General features: G+C 49.7%; 1 protein-coding gene across 1 annotated transcript; it reads left to right on the forward strand.

The window, feature by feature from the left end:
- Nucleotides 1-920: 920 nt before the first annotated feature.
- Nucleotides 921-9,786, forward strand: LOC123130920 (probable potassium transporter 16). The gene is made up of 10 exons (XM_044550711.1): nucleotides 921-1,208; nucleotides 2,438-2,660; nucleotides 2,789-3,031; nucleotides 3,130-3,180; nucleotides 3,770-4,030; nucleotides 4,228-4,280; nucleotides 4,888-5,008; nucleotides 5,105-5,359; nucleotides 5,606-6,423; nucleotides 9,688-9,786. The coding sequence occupies exons 1-10, from the start codon at nucleotides 1,068-1,070 to the stop codon at nucleotides 9,778-9,780; spliced, it is 2,259 nt and encodes a 752-aa protein (XP_044406646.1). The 5' UTR covers nucleotides 921-1,067; the 3' UTR covers nucleotides 9,781-9,786.
- The last annotated feature ends 2,815 nt before the right edge of the window (nucleotides 9,787-12,601 follow it).

The following is a 12,601-nucleotide window of genomic DNA, read 5'->3' on the forward strand; positions in this document are numbered from 1 at the left end:
TATGTTTCTGTTTGCCTACAACACGCTAGGCTATAAGCTGTTCAAGCACTTTGTATTTTTTTTTTGCCATTTCTTACCTTTTGTTATTAGTTGTAATCTTGGTCGGTGGATGACTTTGTTAATTAAAAATTGATTTCATTCGGCTCTACTAAAAGAAATAAACTTATGCCACGCTTCTTTCTGATTAGACTATGCACTCCCTCCTTATCATATTATTATTATAAAGTATATAAGTTTTGTTTGAAGTCATTTTTAGTAAAAAAGAAGAGTTTTTTTGCAAACCTTTAACAGAATCACAGAAAAGCATAAACATATACAATTGTCACTTTTAGAAGTCCTGTCAAGCCGCAGGTCGCAACAGTTTATCTTGACTTGCCACACAGATAAGCGGCGGCTTAGGCTTAGCAGCCCATGGTACACGCAGGACGATCGTCTTTTCCTCGAAACGGAAGGCAGGACGAATTTTAGTTTTGGACCCTTATCCACGCTTCCTTCTGATATTACTAGTAAAAATTTAACACATGTGATCCTCAAAATAAAAATAAATTTTTTAACACATGTGAACCGCAGATTTTCTGATCCAACGGGAGCGCACGGGCACGCGTGATCTCAGTCTCTAGAGCTGGCTACCATTCTGGCCGCAGACGACGCCCCCGGGCGAGTCAGTCGAGCGACGGAGCGCCACGTCGCCCACGCGCTGGCGTCGGCCGATACATCGCCATTGGCGACTTCCCGTCCAAAATTAATGAGTCGTGGAGCAAGTCAACATTGACGCTGGACCGACGTGCGTGATCGATCGATCGATCGGCTGGTAAGGTAAACTGTTGCGGCAAGCAAGCAACCCAAAAGCAGCCAGCGAAGCGAGACAAGTCAGTAACGAGAGGTCAGTGCACAGCCTCCCGGCCGGCTGCCTGCGCTTATAAAGGGCGGTATAAGCAGCTCGAGATGGGATGAGCTCCGCAGGGACGTAAGCTAAGCGAAGCAGCAAGCAGATAAAAGGCCATTATAAGTGGTGGCGCACGCGCGCGCGAGCAGGGAAGGTAGTACGCAGCGGCGGGAAAGGGGAGATGGCGATGGCCAGCGCGAGGAGCAGCCTGGAGATCGTGCCCCACAGCGGCGACCTCGAGGTGCCGCCGGCGGACGTGCCGCGGCAGGACTCGCTCTACCGCGACGCCACCAGGCCCGCGCACGGCGGCCACCATGGCCAGGTATGCATGCATGGCAACGCCGTTGGTGAACCTGCTAGCGCGTTGTTATCCTAGTGTCTGTGTTCATCGCCTCGGCCAGTCGGACTGCAAATCTGCATGGTGCCATGGTGCATGCCCATCAGATCGGCCGTGGCTTCTTCCTCCTCTGCCGCATGCCGCATGCGCTGCTCCGTCAAATTAAGCTAGCATTCTCTCCTCCTTCTCCCCGTCGCCCGCCGTTCCGACTGGCCGCCGCCGCCCGTCGCGCGGTTGTGTAGAACGTAACTGAACCCACCACGTACAGTGCCACCGATGAACGGCACTCTTATCCACGAAGACCTTATAAAGTAGTACATTAATAAGTTTAAATCCGTCATCTTGGCAACATCTCTCGCTACTCTTATCCACTTGATAAAGGGGTGCAGAAATGCTGAGCCGAATATCCAAACCTTTCACCTAAGCCTAACATCAAAAGCCGAAGGCCCCTCCGCGCCCAAGCTGAAGCTGCTGGGAGGAGGAGGAAGGAGATAGCGTGTGACCCAGCATGGTGGCACGTAGACATAGGTAGCACGTTCCTACGGCTGTTCGACGTTGTTGAAGAAGTAAGTAACGAGATTTGTCAGACCTGCCGCACGTTGTTTTCCACCACTTGGACTACTCGGGCAGACTTAGTTGTTCTTTATGTCATGCCACCTGCATATGCATGCATGCTCTACCTTCTAGGACGTACTCCGCTAGGAGAATTAATATGTCGATCCAAGTCCAAGCTTGATATATACTGTAAATGTTCCTATCCTGTGTCTGCTGCTGGGTGGAGGAGGAACGACGATCGAGCGTGTGACCGAGCATGGTACGTGCGGTGGTACGTACGTGGAGAGGAAGCATATAGCGCGTTCCTACTGCTGTTCGACGTTGTTGAGCAAGCAAGGAGATTTCTCAGAGTTGCCGTACGTTGTTTTCCACGACTTAGACTATTCGATCGGGCAGACTCATCAAGTTGTTGTTTGTTCTTTATGTTATGCCACCTGCATATGCATGCTCTAGCTTCTAGGTAGTACAAGAATTGACATGTGGGATCCAAGTCTAAGCTAGATACTGTAAATGTTACTCCTACCTATCAAGTTGGACTGCTCGGGGTGTCAAGTTGGTGTTTTACTGTAGTATATGCACATGCATGGAAGAATTGTTAATAGTATCTTGATCCAAGTCCAAGCTTTCATACTGTAAACGGTACTCCTGCGCACCAACAGGACAACTGGGTGAGGACGCTGCGGCTGGGCTTCCAGTGCGTGGGGATCCTCTACGCCGACCTCGGCACATCGCCGCTCTACGTCTTCTCCAACACCTTCAAATACGGCGTCGGGCACAAGGACGACGTGCTGGGCGTCCTCTCCCTCATCATCTACAGCTTCCTGCTCTTCGCCATGGTCAAGATCATCTTCATCGCGCTCTACGCCAACGACGACGGCGATGGTGCGTGCCAACGATCGTCTCTCACCATACAGATCCATGTGTCATCTGAGACCATCATATATCAGTCTGAAGTCTGAACACCTACGCATGCTGCTAATTGTCTCCATGCCATGAACTCGATTGTTCAGGTGGAACGTTCGCGCTCTACTCGCTGATCTCGAGGTACGCGAGGGTGGCGCTGATCCCGAACCAGCAGGCGGAGGACGACCTCGTCTCCAGCCACCGGCATCTGTCGGCGACGAGGAGGAGGGCGCAGTGGATGAAGAACCTGCTGGAGACGAGCAAGCCGGCCAAGCTCACGCTCTTCTTCCTCACCATCTTCGCCACGGCGCTCGCCATCAGCGACTGCATGCTAACCCCTCCCATCTCCGGTACTCCTCCTCTCTTTCTTACCATCAGAATGACAGGGGCCTAATAACCTTAATTATATGTTTTTCTAATGAATGAATTGCTTGTGCAAATGTTTCAGTACTATCGGCAGTCAACGGCCTGAGACTGAGAGCGCCTCACCTGACAACAGGTACATAGAAATACAGTACCGAGATGTGTACTAACACGCATTCTCTCCACTTTTCAATCGATTTATATGTGAGTGTACGTAATCCATCAGTTAAACCTGGGAAGTCAAATGGAAAATGTGCCCAGCTCATGGCTACTGTCAGCCATAGCCTGCCCTGTATGGAGACTGCTTGCACATGACACGTACAGTCTCAGATCACGTTTCCCATGAGAGCAAAACTGCAAACCACGACAGTTCAGTTTAAACCAACTAGTTGCAATTTCTGACCGTTTCAACTGGCTATTAATTCCTCTCCACGTTTAGCTCGCAAACTAGTCTTCATGTTATTAATAACCAGATCTAGACCGAGCTGTCAAGAAATATAAATAAATTACCAGATCAGGATCAAGTTTGACATAGGACTTGGGACTTTGAGCGCCAGCCTGTTGCTGCTGACCCCCCTTGGTAGTGTAAAAAACAAGCAAGTGAATCCCCAAAGATCTGGGGAAGGAAACGACCTTGACCGACTTTCACCTACATTTCTACAGACTACAGCTTTTTTCTTTACATAATTTGATTCCTGATGATATGATTTGGTTGCTCTGAACAGATCAGATAGTGTGGATCACAGTGGGTATTCTGATATTGTTCTTCACGGTGCAACACCTCGGGACCGACAAGATCGGTTACACGTTTGCGCCGCTCGTTGTCGTGTGGCTTCTCCTCATCGCCGGTATCGGGCTTTATAACCTGATCAAGTACGATATCGGCACCCTGAAGGCGTTCAACCCCAAGTACATCTTCGACTATTTCCGAAGGAACAAGAAGAAGGGATGGGTTTCGCTCGGTGAAATCCTCCTTTGCTTTACAGGTAAAAAAAGGCCCCTATCATTCTGATGATAGCATATATGGTACTGCATTCACAATATTCCACACTGGTCAGTTTCAGGGGGTGCTGTACTATTGGCAAAAAATCTTATGAAAGCACAATTTGCACACACTGAACTTTCTTTCTGTGGGGACTGGGGAGCATTTACTGAACTTGACAGAGTTGTTCTTTTGTGACAGGCACGGAAGCCCTCTTTGCTGATCTAGGATACTTCAGCATAAAGTCAATTCAGGTATAAATGAACATCCTCTTTGACTGCCACAATTACACTACATGATGCATTACACAATATTGAGGGATAATGATATATATTTAGACAGAAGATTCCTTGACCACTTCAAAGTTTGAAGCTCTATTCTTATAACTGTAAAAAAGATGATTAGGAAGATTTCCTTTGACTGCCAAGGTTCTGAAGATACTCCCACCATTCCAAGAGGTTTTTGGTATGGACAGAGTTTATCAGATGGAACTTTGGCTATTGTTTTTAACCCAAACATGTAAACTTGCATAACTAGAAAATACTTCTTTGAAAAAAATTCAAAAATTATATTTGTTTGGAAATCACAATAAGCTTTTCAATAGCGACAGTGAAAATTAAAGAAGCTTGACTACAACTTTCTAGAATGCCATCTATTTTAGATTGGGGTAGTAGAACTATTATGACTTTGTATACCATACACTGTGTTGTTTATTTCCTTAATATGACCATCACCTTTTCAATATGATTAGTGTAGTTTCTTTTACTGACCTGTACATGGTGAACTGTATGTAGGAAATTCTAGTACTTTCCAAGAATATACTATATGAAGACTGAACTAACATTTTTTCCCCTGTTTCAGCTGAGCTTTAGCTTTGGCTTACTCCCCTCCGTGTTGCTCACTTATATTGGGCAAGCAGCTTACCTCAGGACGCACATGGACGACATGATAATATCCAACGCTTTCTTCGAATCCATTCCAAGTATGTAACCGACAAGATACCTTACTAGTGTATACAGTACTACTATTCTGTAAGCCGTGCATCAGAAACTAATTAAAATTTCATGTGCAATTCCAGGCACTTTGTTCTGGCCGACGTTCGTTCTCGCGCTTCTAGCTTCAGTCATCGGAAGCCAAGCCATGGTCTCGTGCGCCTTCGCAACCATGTCACATCTGCAAACACTTAGCTGCTTCCCGAGGGTGAAGATACTGCGCACGTCAAGGCGTTACTCGGGCCAACTCTACATCCCTGAAGTCAACTTCTTCCTTTGCGTGGCTTCTTGTGTCGTCACCATAAGCTTCAGGACAACCGGTTTCATCGCCAAGGCACATGGTAAGAAATGCATCCAACACATGATTGAACAGAAAATACAGTTTCAAATAGCGGGTCATGCCTCTTAGCGGTGGATCCCTTCTAAACGTAACAGTGTGCTATTTAAAATGTGTGTTCATGTGTTTGGACCAAAGTCTCTTAGCCCATGATCTCTTCTAAACGCTATAGCGTGCTATTTAAAACCATGACAGAAATCTATGCATGCTTATCTCTGTGGCCTAATGGACATGACGCGTGCTTGAACAGAGATCTGCGTGGCTCTTGTGATGGTGATCACGACGCTGTTGATGACGATCGTGATGCTCCTGGTGTGGAAGGTGAATATCTGGTGGATCGCCGCTTTCTTCGTCGTCTTCATGTCCACGGAGACCGTCTACCTGTCGGCGGTGCTGTACAAGTTCACACAGGGCCCCTACTTCCCGCTGGCCATGTCGGCGGTGCTCATGGTGATCATGATCGTGTGGCACTACGTGCACGTGAAGCGGTACAAGTACGAGCTCCAGCACACGGTGTCGCCCGACGAGGTGAAGCACCTCCTCGAGCGCCACGACCTCAAGCGGGTCCCGGGGCTTGGCCTTTTCTACACGGAGCTAGTGCAGGGCATCCCGCCCATCTTCCCCCACCTCATCGAGAAGATCCCCACCGTCCACTCCGTCATCGTCTTCATCTCCGTCAAGCACCTGCCCATCCCGCACGTTGACGTTCAGGAGCGCTTCCTCTTCCGGCAGGTGGAGCCCAAGGAGAGCATGGTGTTCCGGTGCGTCGCTCGGTACGGCTACCGGGACACCCTCGAGATGGCCGGCGACTTCGTGGCCACCCTCGTCGAGTACCTCCAGTACTATGTCCGGGACCTCAGCCTCTACTGCACGGCCGAGCCGCTCAGAACAAGCTACCCTAGCATTCGGATCGATAGCTTCAGATGGGAGAAGAAGCCCTCGGGGCGCTCAGGGCGCTCGGGGCATGGCCATGGCATCCATGCCGAGGAGATGCTTACACCAATCCAGTCCTTCTCTGAGCTCACGATGCATCAAGTTGGTATGAGCAACCGGCTGCCGCAATTTCAGGTGAACAATCTACACGCCAACTACAAGCTATATTCTCTTATCAAGAATTAGTTGCATTTCTCATCTATACTCTACATTATTGGCTGGATCTGATTTTTGGTACTTGTTCTCACATTGAACTAGACGGCCAAGATGAACCTAGAGGAGATGTTGAACTACACGGCCGATATCCGTGGATATTTGATCTTCGATGGATTCGAGCCTCTGCCTTGTGCGCCATGCGGTCACGATGAGTATGACTTAGCTCTCCCATCAGACAGTGTTAAGGAGATCGCACGGCAGCCGCTCCGACCCTCAATTAGGAGCCAGTTGCGCCTTCCGCGGACGGTGGATGGACCCCGCCACGGAGGCCTTACCCTTAGCGGCATCGAGCGAACATCGACCTTACCTTGCACGAGAGCCGTGTTGTTAAACTGCCGGATCCTTCTCCGGCCACGGACTCCGAACCGCCAGCGCCCGTTCCTATCGAATCTGATTGGGTGCCGATCATGGAATTTACCTCCATGGATATTTTTCAGCACTCGCCCTTTGGCGACATACTGAACTCGTTAAGGTCTCTCTCCTTATCAGGAGGATCCTGTCCGAACTATGTTCGGCAGGACTGGGATGCGGACGACGAAGAAATTCACGACCCACCCACCACCCACTTAGTAGCCACTGTCGATGACTTAACCGACATGCTCGACTTCGACTCCGAAAACATCGACGGTATGGACGATAGTGCGGGAGACAAAGAGGAACCACTGCCCATAGGGCACTGGACGTCCACCTCATCACATGATGTATACATGGTGGACACACCAAAGGAAAACAACGACGAGGAACGGAAGGACACAACGAAGGGCTGTCCCCTCGAGAAGCAGTCAAAGCGGCGACGTAAGCGCCGCCCCAAATCCCGCCTTGACAGAAATAATGATCATATAGACCTAGTGTTAGAGCAGGGCGAACCACTGCCGGACCACGGCAACGCAGAGAATCAAACCGAACAAACCAACTCTGTCAAAGGATAATAGTCCGGAGGACATAACACCGGACAGACGCCCGAAGCAACAAAATACCCATCAAAGGCTTGTTGCCACTGCGAGGAGTCTAAAAAGGCAGAAGCAAAGGCTCAAGGCGGCGCAAGACACACTCCAAATCAGATGGAGTAAAGTACTCAACACAACAGCGAAGTATGGTGGTAATCGCCTCACCAAGAGCTACCCGAAGCGGAAGTTGCTACCTGAGTTCGATGAGGAGGCCTTAGATCCCCCGCAACCAAAAATTAAAACGGCCACCCGGCCGGATAGACGACCTCACGGCCAACATGGAGCGGCAAGCAACGCCGCACAGAAGCCAATACGCGATCCATGCAAGTGCTCGCATCAAAAGGACGGAGCAACTAGATCCATCTATGGACCGCGCAAGCGCACTCCAGCACATGATGCAACACACCAAACATCCGAACACCACGACACGCCCAGATACAGGGGTGCCGCAGACCCCCTATGTTTCACCGATGAGGTGCTGGACCATGAATTTCCAGAGGGATTCAAACCCATAAACATAGAGGCATACGACGGAACAACAGACCCTGGGGTCTGGATTGAGGACTATATCCTCCACATCCATATGGCTCGAGGAGACGATCTCCACGCCATTAAATACTTACCCCTCAAACTCAAAGGGCCAACTCGGCACTGGCTTAAAAGCCTCCCCGAAAACTCCATTGGAAGCTGGGAAGAGCTCGAAGATGCTTTTCGGGCAAATTTTCAAGGGACTTATGTCCGACCTCCGGACGCGGACGATTTGAGTCATATAACTCAACAGCCCGGAGAGTCAGCCCGAAAGCTTTGGAACAGGTTTCTTACTAAAAAGAACCAAATAGTCGACTGTCCGGATGCCGAAGCCTTGGCAGCTTTTAAGCATAGCGTCCGTGACGAATGGCTTGCCAGATACCTCGGCCAAGAAAAGCCGAGAACAATGGCAGCATTAACAAGCCTCATGACCCGCTTTTGCGCGGGTGAGGATAGCTGGCTAGCCAGATGCAGCACCAGCGACCCCAGTACATCCGAAGCTAGAGATGGAAATGGGAAATCATGGCACAACAACAATAACAAACACCGGAATAAAGAAGACAGCACGAAGAGCATGACAGTAAACACCGGATTCAAAAGCTCTCGGCTAAGTCAGCAAAAGCCGCCCTCTAAAGGCGCCATAGACGAACCGTCTAGCCTAAACAAAATTCTGGACCAAGTATGTCAGATCCATAGCACCCCTGGTAAACCCGCTAATCATACCCACAGAGAATGTTGGGTCTTCCAGTAGTCCGGCAATCTCAACACCGTACACAAGGGGGAGGATACACCAAGCGAAGGCGAGGGTGAGCCTCTCAAGCAAGACACTGGGGAACAAAAGAAGTTTCCACCAGAAGTCAAAATAGTCAACGTGTTACACGTGATCAAGGGAAGCAAAGCGGCACTCCCAGAGAGACATGCCCAAGGGCCTATCACAGCGAAGTCCTACCACTGGTCGTCTCAAACGATCACTTTCGACCATCGTGATTACTCAGCAAGTATCCGACGTGCAGGATGGGCTGCACTGGTATTAGACCCAATAATTAACGGATACCACTTTACACGAGTCCTGATTGACGGTGGCAGCAGCTTAAACCTGATATACCAGGATACAATCCGCGAAATGGGGATAGACCCAACGAAAATCCGCCATAGCAACACTACCTTTAAAGGAGTAACGCCAGGCCCAGGGGCTCACTGCACGGGCTCCCTGCTACTAAAAGTTATATTCGGTTTCCCCGATAACTTCCGTAGCGAACATTTAACCTTCCACATTGCTCCGTTCCAAAGTGGTTATCAAGCACTACTTGGACGCGAAGCTTTTGCTCGCTTTAATGCAATACCGCATTACGCTTCCCTCATGCTCAAGATGCCCGGTCCATGTGGCATCATTACAGTGAACGAAAATATTGAGCGATCTTTGCGCGCCGAAAAGAATGCCATTGCCTTAGCATCCGCACACTAAAAACGGCCTCACCAACTAAAGCATTCGATAGGTCGTCAAGACCACGGACACGGTTAGACGAGTCTGGCACAGCTATATGTAAATCATACCGGATTGAGGGCCACACCCCTATTACAAATACAAGGGGCTCAACGCGCGCAGACAAGTGGCAATTTTTCACTCATTTTTAAGTATACATGGTTTCTTTAAAAAAACCACCTTTTTGCACAACAACTTTTTCACCTAAGTTCCTCTCTTTTACAGATGACATGCTACACCCATCCAGGATACGGCACAATGGAGACACAGACGCAGACGTGCAGCAGGGACCCGCTCCAAGGATTCTTTTTAGATTAAGACCCTGCGTAAACCTTTTTTACTGTCTCTTGTTGATACACATCCCTGGAATTCTCAGCACAATTGAGAAGGATGCTAACGTCTTGGCATGTGGCCACGTTAGAATAATGCATGTACTTGGACACAAGGGGCTTCTTACAAAGGGAACTATTTAGGCCCGGTTTATACCATAAAGACCGAATACCTTAGGGAGTGTTCGGCGTCGCGAGTTTGGCCTTATATGCATCAGCTCCGAATCATTGTCTTTGGTCAAATGTTGGGTTTGCCCGGCTCCTGTGTTTTGGTGCCTTACGTTCCGCTTTATCGGCTAAGGCAGCACCAGGAGAACTACTGCGATTGTGCCCTGGTTCATCCGGACGAGCACCTCAGTAGAGAAAGCCGAAAACTGACTGTCATGATATAGCGTGAGACTAGTCAACCACTCGATGACCCATCGGAATGTTAGAATTCCTCCGCCTTAACGAAGGGCCGTTTTCCGGCCAGGCATGTATGCACCCCGAGATAGGGAGAGTGCGGAGCCACCAGGGGCTATCTAGTAGCCCCACTATCAAACTCCTATGGAGAAGTGAAAGTGTTAAAGCTTATAGTCCGGTTGCCTCGTTCGCTGCGCTATCACCTCCTTAATAGGACCAAGACGTTGGGTTAAGTGTGAACACGCATTTTTTGCGAGCACCTCCGCATTATATGCGTGAGGGTTGAAGCCGACGACTGCAATCTTTCAGGTTATATACATATATACATAAACGGCCGCACAGGAGGCATCATATTACTTTCCGGCAAAAGTATAAATACAGCCTTACTATATTTCATAAAAACATTGTGTTTACAATGGCAATACATGTCACTCAAACATAATATTCTTCGAGCACTGGGACTCTATCAAACGAGCACCCTCAAGAACCTCTTCAAAATAGTGCTCAGCAGCTACTCGGCCTATGGCCAAACCTTGCGCCACAACAGTGGTAGCATCCATCTCCGCCCAGTATGCCTTGACACGGGCAAAGGCCATCCGCGAGCCTTCTATGCACACCGACCTCTTCATCGCGTTGATGCGCGGCACCGCACCAAGGAACTGCTGCACTAAGCTGAAATAGCTGTTTGGCTTCGGCTTCTCCGGCCACAAATGATCTACAATGGACCCCATGGCGAGTCTGGACAACCTATTAAGTTTGGCCCATTCGGCTAGTTGATCAGTCAAGGGAAGCGGACGCTCTGGAACGTTAAATTGCGACCAGAACAACTTGTCTACTTCATGATCTGACTTATCTCGGAAGTATTCGACCGCATCGACAGCGCTTGCCGCCAAGTTCATATATGCGTCTGCCAAACTCCACAGCCGATCCAGAGGGGCATACCGCGGATCTCTGAACTTCCTCTGCAGCAGAAAGGGCTTCCCAGCCGCAATATCCCTGGCTTCCCACAGCTCCTCCTTCTTCGCCCTCATAGCAGAGCGAGTGTCTTTGCTCGCCATCATGGCCTTCTCAAGGTCCGCTGCCTTCACTCGGTTCTCTTCTTCAAGGAACTGGCAATGGTCAGCAGTGCCTTTTAATTCTACGGCCATCTTGGCCATCTTTTCTTTGCTTTCGCAATGGGCGGCCTTCTCGGCTCTTAAATCTTCGACCACCTTCAAAGCAGCCGCATTACTAACCCTCGCTTGTTCCTTGGCTCGGGCGAGTTCCGCCCGAAGGGTCTCCACGGTGGCAGCTCCGTCTGCAGTCACAACATATTAAAGATACTGGCATCATACTGCTCTTATTATGTGACATTCACCAGAAAACATTACTTACCCTGTGATTCGTCAAGCCGCTTGTTAACAAGCTCAATGTCGGCGTCTGCCGCATCTAGTTGCCGCTTTAATTCGGCAAACTCACTAGTCCGGCTAGCCACCGGAGCTTCCACCACCTACACATAAAGGCAGTCTGGTTATTTCCTGGGACTATGATCCTCTGTTCGCCGCTATTCTCGACGACAACCAGAGTCTCAGGGGCTACTATCTACACAGGGCACACCTAACATGTGCGGTACTATCAAATATCATTTCACGTACCTCAAAGCCTGTTAGTAGACTCATAAAGGCTTCATGTAATCCGCTTTCGGCGGACAAAATTCTTTCCATCACCGTACCCATTAGCATACGGTGTTCTTCTGAGATGGCCGCTCGCTCCAACAGCTCCCTCAGAACGTCCGACCGCATACCAGACGGTGCCAGACTCTTTTGTTTGCTCTCTTCGAGAGCCGGACGTTGGGGACTTCGGGTGACTATGGGATTATCTTCTGGCCTCACCGGGTCCGAAGAGGCCCTCCGTGACGACACTTCGGGGTTGCCCGCTTCTTGAGCGGAGGAGTCCGGGGGAGGCGTTTCGTTCTCCATCATCTTTGGAAAAAGATCCCCTGAAGACGAGCTCAGCTGAGAAGGGCTAAGACCCGAACTGCATGATATATGCGGCGGTTATTCTCCTCAGAGGAAAGGTAGTATACCTTCACTATTAAAGTATTTTTTGAATCACTTACGACTCGTTGGAGGGCTGATCCTCCCGCGGACTTTGTGCGGCAAGAGCACCCCTCGAGGCAGGACCCTCTGTTGGAGACTTCTTCTCTCGTTTGGAGGCCTCGGCTTCCAGATCCTCAGAAGCAGTCCTCTTCCTCCCCCGGTTATCCTCCTTTATGGAGGCGCTCATTCCCTCGGTTGGAACTGGCAGCGATGGGGGCCCACTTTCGCCCATATTATTCCCCCATGTATCTTCCTTCGAGGGCTCCGGGCAAGGTGCAAGCTTGAGCATCTTTTCCAGCACTGGATTTTCCAAACCCTCAGGGAGGGGGC

This window comes from Triticum aestivum, chromosome 6A, assembly GCF_018294505.1.
Source record: "Triticum aestivum cultivar Chinese Spring chromosome 6A, IWGSC CS RefSeq v2.1, whole genome shotgun sequence".
Lineage (NCBI taxonomy): Eukaryota > Viridiplantae > Streptophyta > Magnoliopsida > Poales > Poaceae > Triticum > Triticum aestivum.

What these genes read in the sequence shown, in the direction of transcription:
- LOC123130920 (XM_044550711.1), top strand. Translation starts at nt 1,068, where the DNA reads ATGGCGATGGCCAGCGCGAGGAGCAGCCTGGAGATCGTGCCCCACAGC. An exon ending in ACGGCGGCCACCATGGCCAG is followed by an intron (nt 1,209 to 2,437) that starts GTATGCATGCAT and finishes GCGCACCAACAG; the next exon opens with GACAACTGGGTGAGGACGCT. An exon ending in CGCCAACGACGACGGCGATG is followed by an intron (nt 2,661 to 2,788) that starts GTGCGTGCCAAC and finishes TCGATTGTTCAG; the next exon opens with GTGGAACGTTCGCGCTCTAC.